The sequence below is a fragment of the Muscardinus avellanarius genome (assembly GCF_963383645.1).
Source record: "Muscardinus avellanarius genome assembly, chromosome: 4".
Taxonomy (NCBI): Eukaryota; Metazoa; Chordata; class Mammalia; order Rodentia; family Gliridae; genus Muscardinus; species Muscardinus avellanarius.
Genome location: NC_137789.1, coordinates 41,717,590 through 41,736,700, shown reverse-complemented (window position 1 = coordinate 41,736,700; position 19,111 = coordinate 41,717,590). Strand labels below are relative to the sequence as shown.

The 19,111-nt window shown below is 44.9% G+C and overlaps 1 protein-coding gene across 4 annotated transcripts in view; it reads left to right on the top strand.

The window, feature by feature from the left end:
- MATN2 (matrilin 2) overlaps window positions 1-18,157 on the top strand; it is a gene marked incomplete at both ends in the record, with an annotated part of 152,786 nt that extends 134,629 nt beyond the window's left edge. For 2 of the 4 annotated variants that reach the window (XM_080694029.1, XM_080694026.1), the window contains 7 exons: window positions 2,154-2,276; window positions 8,642-9,055; window positions 13,620-13,772; window positions 15,468-15,539; window positions 15,851-15,985; window positions 16,340-16,441; window positions 18,105-18,157. In XM_080694029.1, the coding sequence (XP_080550155.1) occupies window positions 2,154-2,276; window positions 8,642-9,055; window positions 13,620-13,772; window positions 15,468-15,539; window positions 15,851-15,985; window positions 16,340-16,441; window positions 18,105-18,157 (1,052 nt within the window). Of the gene's footprint in view, window positions 1-2,153; window positions 2,277-8,641; window positions 9,056-13,619; window positions 13,773-15,467; window positions 15,540-15,850; window positions 15,986-16,339; window positions 16,508-18,104 lie in introns of those variants that run through there. The other 2 variants (XM_080694028.1, XM_080694027.1) reach the window with 2 other exon arrangements.
- Window positions 18,158-19,111: the final 954 nt, after the last annotated feature.

The window sequence follows — 19,111 nt, the reverse complement described above, 5'->3', positions numbered from 1 at the left end:
GGTTCAATCCCCAGTACCCCCCCAAAAAAAGGCCCCAAGAAATAACAAAGGTATTTTCATGTTTCCTATAGGGAGGGAGAGAGAGAGAGAGAGAGAGAGAGAGAGAGAGAGAGAGAGAGAGAAAGTACTAGGATTACAGATGTGCATCACCACGCTGGGCTTCTAGGGGTTTTTGAAAAGTCTATCATTTGTTTCTATAGGTCATTCAGAATAGACCCTTCAAATTTAGTTAGAAAATATGTTAGGGTTCTCCAATGAAACACAATGGTATGAGTGTGAGAGGGGCGTGGGGAGGGAGACTGATTTTAAGGAACTGCCTCATGGGAACATGGGGGCTGACACGGTGGCAGGAGACAGAGAGGAGGAGAATAAATGCTGCTCTCACATCATGGAGGCCAAAAGCAAGAGAGAAAACAGGAGAGGAGGGGCATTATATAACACCCCAGGGGCCCCTCCCCAGCAACCAAGCCCCACCTCCAATACAGCTGCCTGGTTCCCATGAGGTCTAATTCATTACATCTTTGGGGAGTGGGTGAGGGGGGGGTATCTACTTCTACTTCTTGGGGGGGCTTTCTACTTCTGAAAAGTCCTTTCTATTTTTTTTTTTTTTTTTTTTGAAACAGGGTCTTGCTAAATTGCTGAGGCTAACCTTGAATCTGTGATCCTCCAGGCTCAGCTTCCTTCAGTACTGGGATTACAGGCACACGCCACCATGCCCAGCAGTTTGTTTGCTGGAGGGGTGGTTCCTCAGAGACTCCCATGAGATGACAGGAGCATTTCACAAAGCTGGGTGGGATGGAACGCACGGCCCTCATCCTTCCCTCAGGAAGAGGGTCTGTGCGGACACTGCCTTCTCCCAAGCTGCCGTCCCTTGGCCTGATCTGCAGGCATCCCCGCGGCATCCTGGGTCTTAGCTTCACACTCCCCTGTTCTGTTTGGGAGGCCACGTCTATGTGTCTGCTCATTATGCCTCCCTGAACTACCTGTTCTGCTCTTAACCCCCACACACCGTCAATCCACTCAACACATTTCCTGCTCAGTCAGCTGAGCCATTTACACAAGATACAACCTCCGCCTCTGGAACTTGGTCACTAAATCACACCCCGCCATTCCCATGTCCTTGAGGGCTCGGTAGTTGCTGATTCCAATTTTGTGTGTGACTTTTTCTTTTAAAAATCTAATGACAGGAAAGAGCCAAGGGTTTTCTTGCTGCTGATCAATTGAGAAGGAGACCTCGGAGGACGCTGTGCCTCAGCTGGGCCAGCAGCTTGCTGGTGACCTTGGGCAGTCGGTGAAAGCTTTTGAGCATCCATTTCCTCCTTGACACACGGGGTCTAGGGATCCCTGCCCTCCTTCCCTCCCAGGGCATTGTGAGGATTCAAGGGCTATCACTACTTGAAGAGTTCAAAATAGCTCACACATGAGACATGTTCATTAGACAACCAGAACAGTGTTTAGGACCTGTATGGAGAGAAATCAAAAGCTGGTGCACATTAAACTATTCTAATTTAGTAGTAAATCCAGGACATCCCCATCACCCATCTTTCCATTCAGACTTGTGGGAGTTGGAGCCTTCTGAGCAGAGCGTTTCCCTGATCTTGGCCTATCCTGCAGATGAGACTAAAAGATGCCATAAATATTTACACACAGAGAGATTCAGTGGCACATACCCATAATCCTAGTGACCTGGGAGGCTGAGGCAAGGGGGGTCACAAATTCCAGGCCAGCCTGGGGAACTCAGTGAGACCCTGTCTCTAAAACAGGGGCTGGGGATGTAGCTTGGTGTGGTAGAACACTGTTGGATTTAATCCCCAGTACTGTTAAAAAAGAAAAAAAAAGAAAAAAAAAAGATGTTGAATGCCTGTAATTCCAGCAACTCAGGAGCCTGAAGCAGGAAGAATGCATGTTCAGGCCATCCTGGGCAATTTAGCGAGACCCTGCCTCAAAATAAAATGAAAAAGGGCTGGGGATGTAGCGTGGGGCAGAACATCCCTGAATTCAATCCCCAGCTCTGCAAAGTTTTAAAAAGTCAGCACAGAGGGATTTCCTTTTCCTTTTAAAGCAGCTTACTGCCTTAACCTTTCTGCCTATGACTGGTCATGCCAGCTCGTATCTACACTGACGGGATTGTCCACCTTCTGCATTTTCCTCAGGGAAGGACATCTGCAAATCCACCCACCACGGCTGTGAACACAAGTGTGTTAGCAGGGGCAATTCCTACATCTGCAAGTGCTCGGAGGGATTTGTTCTGGCTGAGGACGGAAGGCGGTGCAGGAGTAAGTGAACTGAGTTGGGCTCTGCTTTCATTCAGTTTGGGAGTGACTGCTTTTTCCATTATTTTCAGGCAACAAATCTCTCTGTGTCTCCCATAAATACCAATGTGTGTGCATGAACACGGAATGGGGAAAAGAGCTTAACCGCAGCAGCATCTGCAAAAACACTCTTGGTTTTAGATGACAGCAAGTTCATGATCAGCTCAAAGGCTAGAGTGATCTTTGGCTGAGTTAAGAGTATCTGGATGTGAGAGGTTAAACTGAGCCATCATTTCTGCCAAGGTACTTTAGGAAAAGAGAGATGGATTGAAGGCCGAAATGTAAAAACATAAAACCTGAGCCGCGCGTGGTGGTGCACGCTTATAATCCCAGTGCTTGGGAGGCTGAAACAGGAGGATCGCACAGATTCAAAGTTAGTGAGGCTCTCAGCAATTTAGTGAGGCTCTCCAAATTAGGTATAAAATAGGTCTGGGAGTATAGCCGGAGGTAGAAAAGCCCCTGGGTTTCACCTCCAGTAATACAATAAATAAATAAACAAACAAACAAATAAATAAATAAATAAATCCACAAAATAGTAAAAGGAATATATATATATATATATATATATATATATATATATATATTGTGTGTGTGTATATATATATATGGATTAAGGCCATGATACCTTTTGTTTTTTGGTGCAGCGGATTGAACCCAGAGCATTCTACCTCTGAGCCACACCCCTACTATTTAAAAAAAAATCATTTTGCCGGGTGTGGTGACACATGCTTGTAATCCCCGCGCTTGGGAGACTGAGACAGGAGGATCGCACAGGTTTGAAGCCAGCCTCAGCTACTTAGTGAGGCTCTCAGCAACTTAGTGAGACCCTGTTTCCAAATAAAATATAAAATGTGTCTGGGAGTATAGCCCGGAGGTAGAAAGCCTCTGGGTTCCACCCCCAGTACCACCAAAAATAAATAAATAAATAAATAAATAAATAATAATAAAATAAAATGAAAATCATTTTGAAACAGGGTCTCACTAAGTTGCTGAGACCACCTTCAACCTGGGATCCACCTGTCTCAGCCTCCCAAGTACCACCCATGTGTCACCACACCCTGTTTATGACACCCTTTTATGTGTGTGGGGGGGGGGTACTGGGGACTGAGCCCAGGGGCATTCTACCTCAGAACTACAGCCCCAGCGCTGTTTTATTTGAAACAGGATCTTTCTAGATTGATAAAAGTCTTACTACTTGCTGAGGCTATCCTCAAACCTGAGATCCTTCTGTCGCAGCTTCCCAAGTACTGGGATTACACGTATGCACCACCACACACAGTTTATGATACGCTTTAAACCTATTAGTTATCTGAGTTAAAAAAAAAAAAGAGTTTGATAGCTCCTCATGTTGGCAAAGGTACATCTGATTTGGGATCACCAGTAGGAGGGAAATTTGACCATATTTTTTTTCCTTCTATCCTTCTTTTTTCCTTATTTATTTATTATGCAGTACTGAGGATGGAACTCAGATGCATTCTACCTCTGAGTTCCACCCCCAGCTTTATTTTTGTATTCTTTATTTTGAAACAGGGTCTCACTAAGTTGCAGAGGGCCTCACTAAGTAGCTGAGGCTGTCCATGAACCAAGATCCTTCTGTCTCAGCCTCCCAAATGCTGGGGTTACAAGCCTGCGCCACCATGCAAAGTGACCATATTTTAAATAGTTTTGTATATCTAGGAGTTTGTCCTACACATGTGTCATGAGTTTCCAATGCCACATATACAAAGTTATTTTGTATGCATCACTTGTAGCAGTAAAAACTGGAAACAAGCTAAATTGTACCATAAGAGGCTGGTTAAATAAATTATGATGCATCTATACACTAAGACATAATGCAGGTGTTAAAAAGAATGAAGCTGCTGTAGATATACACGGAACAATGAAAAAAGAAATGTTAGCCGGGCGTGGTGGCGCACGCCTGTAATCCCCGCGCTTGGGAGGCAGAGACAGGAGGATCGCGCAGGTTCGAAGCCAGCCGCGCGGCTGGCTTAGGAGACCCTGTTTCCAAATAAAAATGTAAAAATAGGTCTGGGAGTGTAGCCCGTAGGTAGAAGGGCTTCCAGGAACCCCAGTACCACCAAAAAAAAAAAAAAAAAAGAAATGTTATGCCAGGTGTGGTGGCGCACGCTTGTAATCCCATGCTTGGGAGGCGGAGACAGAAGGCTTGCGCAGGTTTGAAGACAGCCTTGCTGGTTTAAGAGACCCCTGTTTCCAAATAAAAATATATAAAATAGGTCTGGGAGTATATCCCGGAGGTAAAAGGCCCTCTCTAACATATATTCCCATATATGCCCTTTTTCAATATTTGAATTTTGTTCCATGTGCATGTATCATCTTTTAGAAATATTAAAGGAATAGGATAAACTGTGATTTAGAAAAAAATAAGCACCATGGTAAAAGGGTCCAGTTCCATGTCTGGCAATAAATATGAATCTTTACAGAAAACAAAAGATGAGATACCATCCAAACACCAAAGTGATGACCTCCTCATTCATAATTTATGTGACACCCCCACCCCAGGGACAGACTCTAGGGAGAGGCTGCAGCTGAACCTGAGGACAAAAAGCTTTCTATCAGGGAAACTCCATGGAGAATTAGTTCAGAGCATGAGCTTCCGGTCAGAGACCTCATCCGTACTACTGTGTGTCCTTAGTTGAATTGTTTAAGCTCTCAGTTTTCTCATCTAAAAAATGAGGATAACAAAGCCGGGCGTGGTGGTGCACGCTTGTAATCCCAGTGCGTGGGAGGCTGAGGCAGGAGGATCGCACAGGTTCAAAGCCAGCCTCAGCAACTTAGTGAGGCTTTCAGCAACTTAGTGAGACCCTGTTTCCACATAAAATATGAAATAGGTCTGGGAGTATAGCCCAGAGGTAGAAAGCCCCTGGGTCTGAAAGATCCGCGCAGAGATGCTGTGTAGGTGCTGTGTGAATTAGGAGAGGAGGCGATCAGACAGCGATATATGGAACCAGCTTTCATCTGGCAAGGAGCCTCCCCAACCCTCCAGGATGGGGGCCAGTCGTGGGAAGGGACCAGTCCCAATCTACTGGCAAAACCATCTGGCCTCCAGAGCAGAAGTACTTCTGTTTTTGTTTGTTTGTTTGTTTGTTTTGTTTTTGGTGGTACTGTGGTTCCTGGAAGCCCTTCTACTCCGGGCTACACTCCCATACCCATTTTATATTTTGAAACAGGGTCTCTTACGCCAGCGCGGCTGGCTTCGAACCTGCATGGCTGGCTTCGAACCTGTGCGATCCTCCTGTCTCCGCCTCCCAAGCGCGGGGATTACAAGCATGTGCCAGCATGCCCGGCTATTACTTCTGTTTTAAGGCCGATATTTTGGGGGTGGGACTAAGCGTGGGAATGCCAAAGACATCTGTAGTCTCGGGGAGCAAACTCTCTGCCCCCAGGGTTCTACCTCCTGCCCCCACCGTGAGATCACGTGGGGGAAGGACCCGACTTATCAGGTTCCACCCCCAGTACCACCAATAAATAAATATATAAATAAAAATAAAACAAGGATAACACCTCAGAGAACCTTCCTGAGGGATGCATGAACTCCTGCCCCCCAGCTCTGGCACACACTAAGTCTTAACCTGGTGGACAATCGCAATTGCAACCATCACCAGCGGTCCTGTGTAAAAAGACAGGGCTGGGGGTGACGAGTCCCTCATCGGGAGAGGAGTTCAGGCTCAGGCTCAGTGAGCACTGGTGGGGCTGTATGGGAGCAAGAACAGGGCTGGAGTAGATGATCTCAACAAATCTTATCCAGCCCCCTAGCCCTGGAGCTTTCCTCATCTGAAAGCAAAGAGGCGCCTGGCCCTTCTCACCCTCCCAGTCTTCCTCTCTTGCTGGCAGTCTCGTATCCTGGAGGAGCTGTCTCTGCACCCTCTGCATGGAGGCTATGGGCAGGCATGCTGGCTCTGTTCTAAAAGAAAAGGGGAATCCAAGAGAAAGCAGAAGGTAATTTTGCTCTGGTAAATTGTGCGAGTATTTCTGAAATCTGCCGGAGAGCTGTGTGCATGCAACCTGAGCCATTTTCTGGTTGATTCAAGAACAGGCAGTGAATGTGAATGAAGCTCTGAATTGGCCTTTTCCTCTTTCTCTAATAAAGAATCAATAAATTCAGTAATGAGGGTAAGCACTTAATGGAGAAAGAGAAGGAGCCCAGCCCCCTCACTTCCTATACACACACACACACACACACACACACACACACACACACACACACACATTTACATTAGCGTGATTTATTGGCCAGACATAGAAATATTTTTTCATGTGTGTCTTTACTTGCCTATATCATTTTGCTTCGTTTTGAAAGATTAGACAGCTGCTTGATAAAAAAAAAAAGAGGCTGTTATAACAATATAGTGTAGACTATTTGAAATGAGATCATCCATTTGGGATATGTAAATTTTTCTTATGCAGCCCTAAATAACAGAAAGTCCCCCCCACACCCAAATTGCTTAAGTATTTCCATGAAGCTTTTCTCTCTTTTACTGTCAACCATCTGTGTTGCCAAAAAATCTTTGATGTAGATGAAAGAATTCTCAGTGAGCATTCATCTTGAAGCTTTCATAGTTCAGTAGGGTTCTTGCAGGTATGTTAGCCAGTAGACATCACCGCGTTTTTATTCTGTCAGTAAACATTTACTGAACATCTATTGTGTACCAGGCATTGGAGGCACAGAAATGCATGAAATACAGTCCCTACTGAGGAAGAACTCAGACTAGAAGACAGACACGTAACTGAATAATTATTATCTAACGAGGGTTGCTGCACAGTGCATTTCACTGGAAACTACTTGGTACCAGGCTTTTTGTTTTGGTCACTATGGCAACCCTGCTATGTCCACTGTCTTCTACAAGGCTGGGGCTCAATAAATACATTTTGGGTTGAATAAATCAATAGTATTGGAGTATTCAGAGAGCAGCAAATACAATCTGGGTTATGAGGAGAGCTCTTTAGAAGAGGTGATGGCTGGGGAGAATTTTAAGGCTCTCCTTCTCAGCCAAGAATGGTGGCACACACCTGGAATCCCAGTTCTTGGGAGGCTGAGACAGGACCACAGGTTCAAGGCCAGCCTCAGCAACTTAGCAAGACCTTGTTTCAAAATAAAATAGGACTGGGGGTGTAGCTCAGGGGTAGAATGCCACTGAGTTAAACTCCCAGTACAAAAATAAATAAATAAATAAATATCCTTTGTCACTCACTACAAAAAAATAAATAAATAAAAGAATCTCCATTGACACTCAGCACCCCAGCACTCCTGAGATGTCTCTCTCCCAGCATAGGGTTGTAAGAGTCGTCTGGGTGTGGTCAGACCCTGCGGTGTTTGTACACACAGTCCTCCCCATACCTGTCAACGATCATGCTATGGTGTAGGCCTGGTTTCTAACATAATTTACACATCTGCTGTGTATGTTTGCTTGTGAAAATTACAGCTAGAAGTAGTGCCACACACCTGTAATCTCAGTACCTGGAAGGCTGAGACAGGAGGATCATAGGTTCAAGGCCAGCTTCAGCAACTTAGTGACGCTCTCAGCAACGTAGCAAGCCCTGTTTCCAAATAAAAAAATAAAATAAGGCTGGGAGTATAGCTTGGAGGAGGTAGAATGCCCCTGGGTTTTCTCAGCACCCTCCTCCTCAAAATTACTAGTTTTACCTATTTGACAAACCAAACATAGAAGTATGTGTAAGAATGATTGTTGCTCAGGACCTTCCCAACACCTCTTGTCTGTCCTGTGCACTATCTAAAGAAAAACAAGATGGTTCCTCACAGCCCATGTGCCTCCGGTTGAGCATCATTTTCTTCTACTCTTGTGCTTATGTGGTTTTTATTTTTTTTTATTTATTTTATTTTATTTTGCAGTACTGGGGATGGAACCCAGGGAGTTCTACCTCAAAGATACACCCCCAACCCTATTTTTATTCTTTATTTTGAAACAGGGCCTCACTAAGTAGCTGAGGCTGGCCGCGAGCCGCAATCCTCCGGTCTCAGCCTCCCCAATGCTGAGATTACAAACGTGCGCCACCACACCTAGCTCATCCGTGCTTTTTAATTATTTAAACATGTCGAGCTGGGCGTGGTGGCGCACGCTTGTAATCCCCGCTCTTGGGAGGCTGAAACAGGAGGATCGCACGGGTTCAAAGCTAGCCTCAGCTACTTAGTGAGGCTCTCAGCAACTTAGTGAGACCCTGTTTCCACATAAAATATAAAAAAGGTCTGGGTATAGCCCGAAGGTAGAAAGCCCCTGGGTTCCACCCCTAGTACCACCAAAAAAATAAAAATAAAAATAATAAACGTGTCGACTTCCCTTCGGCTCCTGCAGAATGCACCGAAGGCCCGATCGACCTGGTCTTCGTCATCGATGGATCCAAGAGCCTGGGAGAGGAGAACTTCGAGATCGTGAAGCAGTTTGTCACTGGGATCCTCCACTCCCTGGCGGTGTCGCCCAAGGCCGCGCGCGTGGGGCTGCTGCAGTACTCCACGCAGGTCCGCACCGAGTTTACCCTGAGAAACTTCAGCTCGGCCAAAGACATGGAGAAAGCCGTGGCCCACATGAAATACATGGGCAAGGGCTCGATGACGGGGCTGGCCCTGAAGCACATGTTCGAGAGAAGCTTCACCCAAGCAGAAGGCGCCAGGCCCCTCTCCGCGCGGGTGCCCCGAGTGGCCATCGTGTTCACAGATGGACGGGCTCAGGACGACGTCTCCGAGTGGGCTGCAAAAGCCAAGGCCAATGGTAATGTGGGTGGGGTGTGGCTCACACACTGGGGGGCTCAGGGCTCTTTTTTTTTTTTTCTTTTTTGGTGGTACTGGGGTGGAACCCAGGGGCTTTTCTACCTCTGGGCTATACTCCCTGACCTATTTTTTTTATACAGTTTGGAAAAAGGGTCTCACTAAGTTGCCGAGAGCCTCACTAAGTAGCTGAGGCTGGCTTTGAACCTGTGTGATCCTCCTGTCTCAGCCTCCCATGCACTGGGATTACAAGCGTGAGCAACCACGCCCGGCTAGGGCTCTTTTTTAAATTTATTGTTATTATTATTATTATTACATTATTATTATTATTATTATTATTATTATTATTATTATTTTGCAGGTCTGGGGATACCCAGGGGCATTTGACCTCCAAGCTATATCCCCTGCCCTATTTTTTTATTCTTTATTTTGAAAACAGGGTCTCACTAAGTTGCAGAGGGCCTCACTAAGTAGCCTGCGAACCACAATACTCTGGGATTACCTGGCTTAAAATTGTTTTAAAACAGAGTCTCACTAGGTTGCTCCAAGTCTTGCTAAGTTGTCGAGGCTGGCCTTGAACCTGTGATCCTCCTGTCTCAGCCTTGCAAGTACTAGGATTTCAGGAGTATGCCACCACACCTGGCCTCAGGTCTCTTAAACCTCTCAGTGGTCACTGCTGGCCATCCCAAAGTAAGAATCAGAATAGACAGGCTACCTGACGGCCTCCAGATACACCTTTACTAAACTGCCATCTAGAGGCCTTACTGAGGCTCCAGAAGTGTTAAAGTGCTCAAGAAGGGCAAGGAGGTCTCTCAGACTAGGAGGCTACACAGCCCACACCTGATGTGATTTAATGCCCAGTGTGTGGCCTCCAGTGGATGGAATCAACCCTGTACTTGCTATTTAACTACAATATACAACAGTTCAAAACACTGATGTGCATTGGGATATTTGCTCTAGAATCACATGAAGAGCTTGTTTAAAAAAAAATAAGTTCCTGAGCCTGGCGTGGTGGCGCATGCTTGTAATCCCCGCACTTGGGAGGCGGAGACAGGAGGATCTCACAGGTTTGAAGCCAGCCTCAGCTACTTAGTGAGGCTCTCAGCAACTTAGTGAGACCCTGTTTCCAAATAAAATATAAAATAGGTCTGGGAGTGTAGCCCAGAGGTAGAAGAGTTCCATCCCCAGTACCACCAAAAAAAAAAAAAAAAAAAAAAAAAGAAAGGCTTGTCTGTAGCTCAGGGGCAGAATGCCCCTATACCCCTGGTTCAGTTTTCAGTACCAAAAAAAGTATCTGCTGGGACCTATATTTTATTAACCAGTGCTCTGAAATTGTAATATAATAGCCTTAGGAAAAAGAATCTTTTTGTGGGAGGCAGGTGTGGTGTTGCACACTTGTAATCCCAGCATTTGGGAGGCTGAGACAGGAGGATGGCGGTTTGCAGACAGCCTCAGCTACTACTTAGTGAGGCCCTTTGCAACTCAGTGAGGCCCTGTTTCAAAATCAAGAATAAAAATAGGGCTGGCGGTGTAGCTTGCTTGGAGGTAGAATGCCCCTGGGTTTCATCCCCAGTACCACACACACATGCAAAAAGAATACTTTCGTGTTTGCAGGAAGCAAAACTTAGTTTTGAGAGAATCAAAATGTTGGAAAAGATTATGAGTCTAAGCTCTGGCCGCTGGGTAAAGCCCAGTCTCTTCCCTGAAGCTTTCCTGGCTCTGTGTACAATGCAGGGAGGGGCTTGAGGGTTACTTCAGTTGTATGGAAGGGTATGGCCCTTGGCAAAAGAGAACCCCAAAGCTAGGATGGTTGATAGAGACAGCTTATGGTGAAGTGTCTGGGTTCCCAGGGAAGATGAGAAAACTTAGGATTGTGAGGCATCTGCTTGCAAGCCAGCTCCTGTATGTATCTGTTGAGGGCACACTGTCTCAGCAAAGCCTCTAAGGGCTCCAGGGTTTGCACAGACAGCGGCCTCGCCCTACCCTTGATGGGCCCAGTGCCTAGCTCGGGCCTGGCACATAGGTAAGCCGCAGGCTCTTGCTGAGGGAATGAACACAGTTCCGCTGCGGCTCCATCCCGCCTGGTGGCAAGGCTGCTCCATGTTGATGTCAGTCACTCTTTGTAAAGGAGGCCATTTTACTGACCAGTCACTTCACTATTTACCACTGTTTTCCTTGCCTAAAAGAGTGAGAGCCAGAAAATGTGTCCAGCTCAGAGTCATCTGGGTGGACAGTGAAACAGACTATACACTCTAGACTCACTTGCTAGAACTCATGTCTAACCCCCAGGTTCCTGCATTCTTAAAAAGTATTGAGAAGCCGGGCATGCTTGCGCATGCTCATAATCCCAGCATTTGGGAGGCTGAGACAGGAGAATTGTGGTTCGTGAACAGCCTCAGTTACCTAGCAAGGCCTTCTGCAGTATAGTGAGACCCTGTTTCAAAATAAAGAACAAAAATTAGATCAGGGGTGTAGCACAGATGTTGAATGCCTCTGGGTTCCATCCCCAGACCCTCCACAAAAAAAAAAAAAAAAAAAAAGTTAAAAAGTATTGAGGGGAAGCCGAACATGGTGGCTCACCCTTGTAATCCCAGTACTTGGGAGGCTGAGACAGGAGGATTGCAAATTCATGGCCAGCCTCAGCAATTTAGTGGGGCTCTCTGCAAGTTAGTGAAATCCTATTTCAAATGTAAAAGATAAGTAAAAATAGGGCCGGGGTGTACCTTAGAGGTAGAATGCCCTGGGTTCAATCCCCAGTAACACACACACACACACACACACACACACACACACACACACACTGAGGAAAGCATCTTTGTCTTCAGAAATAGTGGTTAATAATCTGCCTTATACTTCCCCATTCAGGTTTCCATAAACCACCCAAAAGCAGGTGTAAGAGAAAGATATTTGGTTCTTGAAAATCAACAAAGTTTATCTGAAGTGACATCCTCTAATGAATTTAATTGCATCTATGTAGACCTATTACAATCTTAAAATAGTAGCTTCCCTTTGGGGAAAGCTATGCAGAAAGTCATTTGGCTCCCAGACAAATATGCTGAACTTGGCCACTGACCTTGCACAGACTCAGAGCAAGGCATAACCCTGGCCCTTTGGCTCTAAAGGCCACTTACAATGTGCATTTTAAGAAATTTAGCCTAATGAATTAGCCAAAATGGGGTATCAGTGGTGAAGAATGTTGGGTGTCAAAGAGAGCCCCATTCTTGCTGCATTTAACTTTTTGACTTAGGGAAGCTTTTGGAGCAGCTTCAAATCCCTAACCTAAGGTTGACACTCGGGTTTGTTCTTTTTCTGGACTGGGGATTCCCAGTGCTCTGCAGATTTTCCTCTTAAGCTTAGCATCTCCTTGCAAGATTGTGTCCTACGGGTAGCTTCGCCTGTAGCTTCGCCTGACCCTAGATCACTTAAGGTTCCTACCCTGTATCTTTCATTTTATTTTGTTACTTGTTATTTGTTTTGTTTTGCGGGTACTACAGATGGAACCCAGGGGCATTCTACCTCCGAACTTCACCTCCAGCTCTATTTTTTATGCTTTATTTTGAAACAGGGTCTCACTGAGTTGCAAAAGGCCTCACTAAGTAGCTGAGGCTGTTCGTGAACCGCAATGCTCCTGTCTCAGCCTCCTGAATGCTAGGATTACAAGCATGTACCACCATGCCTGGCTTGTTTTTTTGTTTTTGTTTTTTTTGTTTTGCTTGTTTGTTTTGTGCATGTGTGTATTTGTGGGTGGTACTGGGGATTGAACCCAGGAGCATTCTATCTATGAGCTACATCCCCAATCCTATTTTTTATTATTTATTTTGAAACAGGGTCTCATTACATTTTGGAGTACCTCACTATGTAGCTGAGGCTGGGTCACAAATCTGATCTTCCTGTCTCAGGCTCCCAAATACCGTGATTACAAGCATGCTCCACCATGCCCAGCTTACTCTGTACCTTTCAAAAGGAGAAACTACTGCCAAGCATAGTGGTGCATGCCTGTAATCCCAGTATTTGGGAGGCTAAGACAGGAAGATCAAAGGTTCACAGTCAGCGTCAGCAATCTCATGAGGCCTTCTGCAACTTAGCAAGACACTGTTTCCAAATAAAAAATAAAATAGGACTGGGGATTTAGCTTGAAGGTAGAATACCCCTGAGTTCAATCCCCAGTAACACACACACACACACACACACAGGGTTGTAAATTTCCTTGATGCTTAGAATTCTTCCAGAAGAGACTTCTACTATACTACACCATAATACAGTGCTCTTTTCTTTTTATTGAAAAGGTTAGCTCAAGAGAAAGTTGCAAATTTATTAAATAACCTTCCCCAAAACTGCCCAACAGGTTGGTGTCTTACATCTCCCTGATCCCCGCCTCTCTCCAGGATCCTTCTTTTTTGTTCATAGGACCAAAATAAAAATGATGAAAAAATACGAAGAAAGCAGTGCCATTGTGGACCCTTCAGATCAGATCACTTAGTATTTAGCCGATTCGGTCATCAAACACACAGCCTCCAGATCCTGGGAACACAATGACGACCTTGCTCTTAATTTGCTCTGTGCCCTAGGCATCACCATGTATGCTGTGGGGGTAGGAAAAGCCATTGAGGAGGAGCTCCAGGAGATTGCCTCTGAGCCCACCGACAAGCATCTCTTCTATGCTGAAGACTTCAGCACAATGGGCGAGATCAGTGAAAAACTCAAGAAAGGAATCTGTGAAGGTACTAGAGCCGGTTTCTAGGCAAGACCTCAGCCAAACAGGGCAGCAGGAACCACTGAAGGGGAAACTCTCAACCCATTCTTCCATCATGTTCAAAAAGTGCTTCCCTGGTGGTCAGAGCCAGTGGTACTGGGAAAAAGTATCACAATCAGCAGGAGCCCAGGGGAGACAGGGAAAGACAAAGCCGATGCCACCGCAGCTTGAGCACTTGCTCTGCACCGAGCAGCAGCGCGGTAACTGCCTTGACAAGCCATAAGTCCTCATATAAATCAGGAGAGCAGAGGAGATGCCTGAGATTACAGTGGAACGGGACAGTCATCCTTGCTAACCCACTGTTGGAAATTTAAAGGCTCCCTCTCTGCACGGACTCCTTATGTTTACAGAATAGTAGACTGTCCTTTATTTTATTTTATTTTATTTATTTATTTAGGTAATGAGGGTGGAACCCAGGGGCCTTTCTACCTTCTGGCTATACTCCCAGACCCATTTTATACTTTATTTAGAAACAGGGTCTCACTAAGTTGCTGAGACCCTCACTAAGTAGCTGAGGCTAGCTTTGAACCTGTGCAATCCTCCTGTCTCAGCCTCCCAAGCACTGGGATTACAAGCATGCGCCACCACGCCCAGCTAGACTGTCCTTTAAAAATACAGGGTTTTAAGCCGGGCTTGGTGGCGCACACTTGTAATCCCCGCGCTTGGGAGGCTGAGACAGGAGGATCACGTAGGTTCGAAGCCAGCCTCAGCTACTTAGTGAGGCTCTCAGCAACTTAAGTGAGACCCTGTTTCCAAATAAAATATAAGATGGGTCTGGGAGTGTAGCCCAGAGGTAGAAAGCCTCTGGGTTCCACCTCCAGTACCACCCAAAAAAAAAAAAAAATGCAGGGTTTTGGCATGTATTTCTCCTGTTCAAATTGCGCCAAGCACACTGCACATAGCAGTTCCGCTCATTGCTCCTCTTATTCACGCCCCAGGTTCCACCACCTGTACAACCAAGTCTAAGTGATTGTCTTTCGCACCTAGGGGAAGAGCTTTGAGATGGAGGGGTGCCAAGGAGGGAGGGCCTTTCAGATTTCTAGGGGTAGGCCCTAGTTTTTTTTTTTTTTTTTTTTTTTTTTTTTCGGTACTGGGTATGGAACCCAGGGGCATTTTACCTTCAAGCTACATCCCCGCCCTCTTTTTTTATTCTTTATTTTGAGGCAGGGTCTCACTGAGTTGCAAAGGGCCTCACTAAGTAGTAGCTGAGGCTGTCAGTGAACTACGATCCTCCTGTCTTAGCCTCCCAAATGCCGGGATTACAAGCGTGCTCCACCACGCCCGGCGGGCCCTGTTTTACCTCTTAACTGTTTTACCCACATTGAAATGTCTCAAGCTGAGCTGCTGCCATTGCAACTTGATGCTTCAGCAGCCTTAACTTTTTTTCTGCTCTAAATTCTAGAAAAGACAATATAGGGAGACAGCCTTTAGAAGATATATTTAAGGGGTCCAGACTACTCTTAGGAGACAGAACCACCCTAAAGTGGGCATAAATTATAACAGTAACCAATCGGCTTTTTCGAAATCTCTGGTTTACCAAGTAAACCCCCAAAGCCCTGGGTTATAGCAGGTAGGCAAGGAGTTGGTCTGGGACCAGCTTCCCGAGGAGCACAGGCATCCAGGTGGAAACTGCCATTCCCTTTGGTCACCTCTTTCCACTCAGCCCTGGAAGACTCTGATGGAAGACAGGACTCCCCAGCAGAGGAACCGCCAAAGAGGGTCCACCAGCCAACAGGTACGCTTTAAAAAGCAGTATTTACAGAATCTTTGGCATGTATTTCCACCATGGTTTCCCTCTAGATAAAAGTTGTAAAGAAGTGAAAGTAGGTAAGATTTATTTCACGCTAACTGAGGTCTTCCCCCCTCTCACGGACAGGAGAGACTCAGTCTATCCTTTAAGACATCTTAGGTCATGAGACACTCTGTGTGCAGTCTTTTTGCTCTGCACCAAGTGGTAGGAATGCCAAGAGCCGGGACGTGCTGATGCCTGTGTTAGATCACAGTCGTGTCAAGCAGGTTTGAATTCAGTTCTCCTTCTCTTCACAGAATCTGAGCCAGTCACCATAAATATCCGAGACCTACTTTCCTGTTCTAATTTTGCAGTGCAACATAGATATCTATTTGAAGAAGACAATCTTTCACGGTCTACCCAGAAGCTTTACCAATCCACAAAATCTTCAGGTAATTTCGAATAAAATGTTACTCCAAATTGATAACAGCTTTTTAGCTTGCCAACAAACTTAGCTTAAAGGAAGAAGTAGGGAAAAGGAAAAGGGAACCTAAATATGATGAGAACTGGAAAATAAAAATAAAAAATAAACTAAAAGAACCAGTCATCTCCCCCCTAATCCACAAGCAGAGCCACTTCTATAGAGCGCTTACGGCCCTTTTTTGGTTTTTACTTTTCTGGATCTGGCCACATGGAAAAAGTTTGTTGCATTATGGTTTCTTCTATATGCTGATTCAGTCCTGTTATTATGAGTCTGGGAAGTCTGGTGGGTGATAGAGGTGAATACTTTCCATCTGCTTTCTCAGGAAGCCCTTTGGAAGAAAAACACGACCAGTGCAAATGTGAAAACCTTATGATGTTCCAGAATCTTGCAAATGAAGAAGTCAAGAAATTAACGCAGCGCTATATCCTTTTCTAATAGTGTGATCTATATAGAATGTAAAGGATGTTATCAAAACTTCACAATTACTACATACAGGTTTTTATCAAATGAAGTCACTCCCGTGAAGTCAAAAATAATGAATGAGTTGGGCGTAGTGGCACAAGCCTGTAATCTCAGTACTTGGGAGGCTGAGACAGGAGGATCCAGGTTCAAGGCCAGCCTCAGCAACTTATTGAGAATCTTAGCAACCTAATGAGACCTTGTTTCCAAACAAAAACAAAAAGGGCTGGGAGTATAGCTCGAAGGTAGAATGCACCTGGGTTCAATCCCCAATACAAAAAAAAAAAAAAAGCCTGGCATGCCAGCATAAGGCTAAGCCAAGCTTAGTGGTCCTGGTCAACGACTTAGTTGCCATCTGCTGTTCTATGGGGATTTCATTCACACCAGTCAGCCAGGCAATATGTAAATTTAAAACAAGGCGGGGCGGACTTAATTTCCTCCTCTCAGCTAGGATGCTTTTGTAGGGGTCCAGCATGCATCAAAAGCAAAGAATGCTGTTGAAAGAAAAGGTTTCAAACTCAGCCTAAACCCCAGACTCTTTCGTCGGCCCCAGACTGCGCAGCAGCCACATTTGGATTCAGTGTGCAATTTCTAAAGGATTTTCTTTTCTTTTCTGGCAGCGGAGATATTTTATATCAGCACTCTAAAAGAGGAAACCTTCTACCAAGGGAACAGCAGGGTCCAATGATTCATTAAAACAATATTATAAATGAAAGGAATGCTTTGGGGTGATAAAGCAACGAGGATTCAGTGCTTTTACACACTGATCACAGTGCCAGCTGCTCTGAGCTTAAAATTACAGTAAGCTTGCTAAAGCTTATGAGAGCTGGCTGATACTATCTCAGCACGCATCAACGAGTCTTCAGGGAAACGGCTTAATTCCCAACTACCTTGGTGCCAATGAGCTTATATACTAAGAGCAAAAGCATGTAACAGTTCCCCTTCTAAACGCTGGAAACATGCTCCCCAAGGGAAATAAAGTAAGCTTTCAGGCAGTGTTTAATAGAGATGGCGACTCTGGGCAGGTAGAGGGTATTAAGGAACTTACAGGGAAGATACTTATCCTAAGGCCCCTCCCTGCCTGCTCCCCACCCCACCTCTGAAGGTCTGTTTCACAAAGACGTTATGTATAAAGGTGCGTAGGTCGGAATTACTCAAGGCCATTACCCACGGCCTTACCTGGCGTCTTCTGACTTCGTGTTTTACTTGACTTTGCAATGCTCACTCCATTCCCTTCCTTCCCTTTACCACATCCCCAACATTATGACCTCTGGCTTCCAGATGTGTGCTAGGGCAAAATGGATTTACAAGCAATGGGTGTGAGTGGAATTACAAATTTGAAGACGTGGGAGCGGGCGTGGGGAAGACAAATTCAAACTTAACTCTCTGGCTGCGATGACTTTTTTTTTTTTAAATGAACTTCAACTCTATTTGTCTTGAAAGCATGTTAAACGAGTTACTCAAACTTGTAAGTCAGGGTTTTAAAATACCTGACAGAAATTTTTTTTTTTTTTAATTCCCTCAAAGCCTTTTACAGTTCAGGACAAATTCTAATGCAGATACATCAAGTTGTATTTGAATGTAAATTAAAGCAGGCAATTCTTCTTCCTTAATTTGAGATTTACTAGAAGAAATGACACAGAGAATGGAGGCCTTGGAAAATCGGCTGAGATACAGATGAAGAGTCGAAAGGATGCTATTTGTGTGTCATTGTATCAAGGGTCGCAAGGAAAGCAGCCCAGAGCCCCAGAGCTCAGGCCATGGTTGAGTCTCGTGCTGTGAAGTTGAACGCAGCCAGCATGAGGAAGCCGGTCCACTAGACAACAAACACAGAAAGTTGATGTACTAATGTGTATAAATTTCTTAGAGAAGAAAAAAACTTCAGAATGCCAAAATGAGTTTACCATGGGAATAAATAAGCTATGCAAGGTGTTTTGTAACGTGCTGTGGATATGATTTGCTTCTGCCTTGTCCTGCCTTAGAGCGTTGCAATCTCATTTGACTACAAAATAGTTTGCACAGTCTTACTTCTGTAGAACACTGGCCATAGGAAATGCTATTTTTTTTGTATTGGACTTTACCTTGATATATGTATATGGATGTATGCATAAAACCATAGGACATATGTACTTGTGTAACAAGTCGAAATTTTTATGCAGTATTAAAGTTCACCTCTTCAGAGAATGGCATCCTGTGTAAAATTCCTACTTTAGCTTTAAATGTGAGATATAAAAATGGCCAAAGACACATGAAAAAAAGTTAATCTCACTAGTAATTAGGAAAACGCAGATTAAAATAATACCACTTTTTACTCCATAGATGTGGCAAAAATGCTGGTAAAGATGTGGAACCCAGAGACTCTCATATGCTGCTCCTCAGGGTGCAGATGGGCAGGCCCTTTGGAGACTAAATCTGCCTGCACTAATGACACTGAAAAGGCACACCGCCCTATAACTGTAGCCGTGTACAAGTATCTAACTAAATGATTTTTAGCACCCATATACATATATATGAGACCTATACAAGAATATTACTAAAGTTCGTAAAAGTAACCATTCAAAGAATGTAAACATTATAAGGGGAACTAATACACTGTTTTACTGTCCATACCGCAAAAAAAAATACTGCACATAAA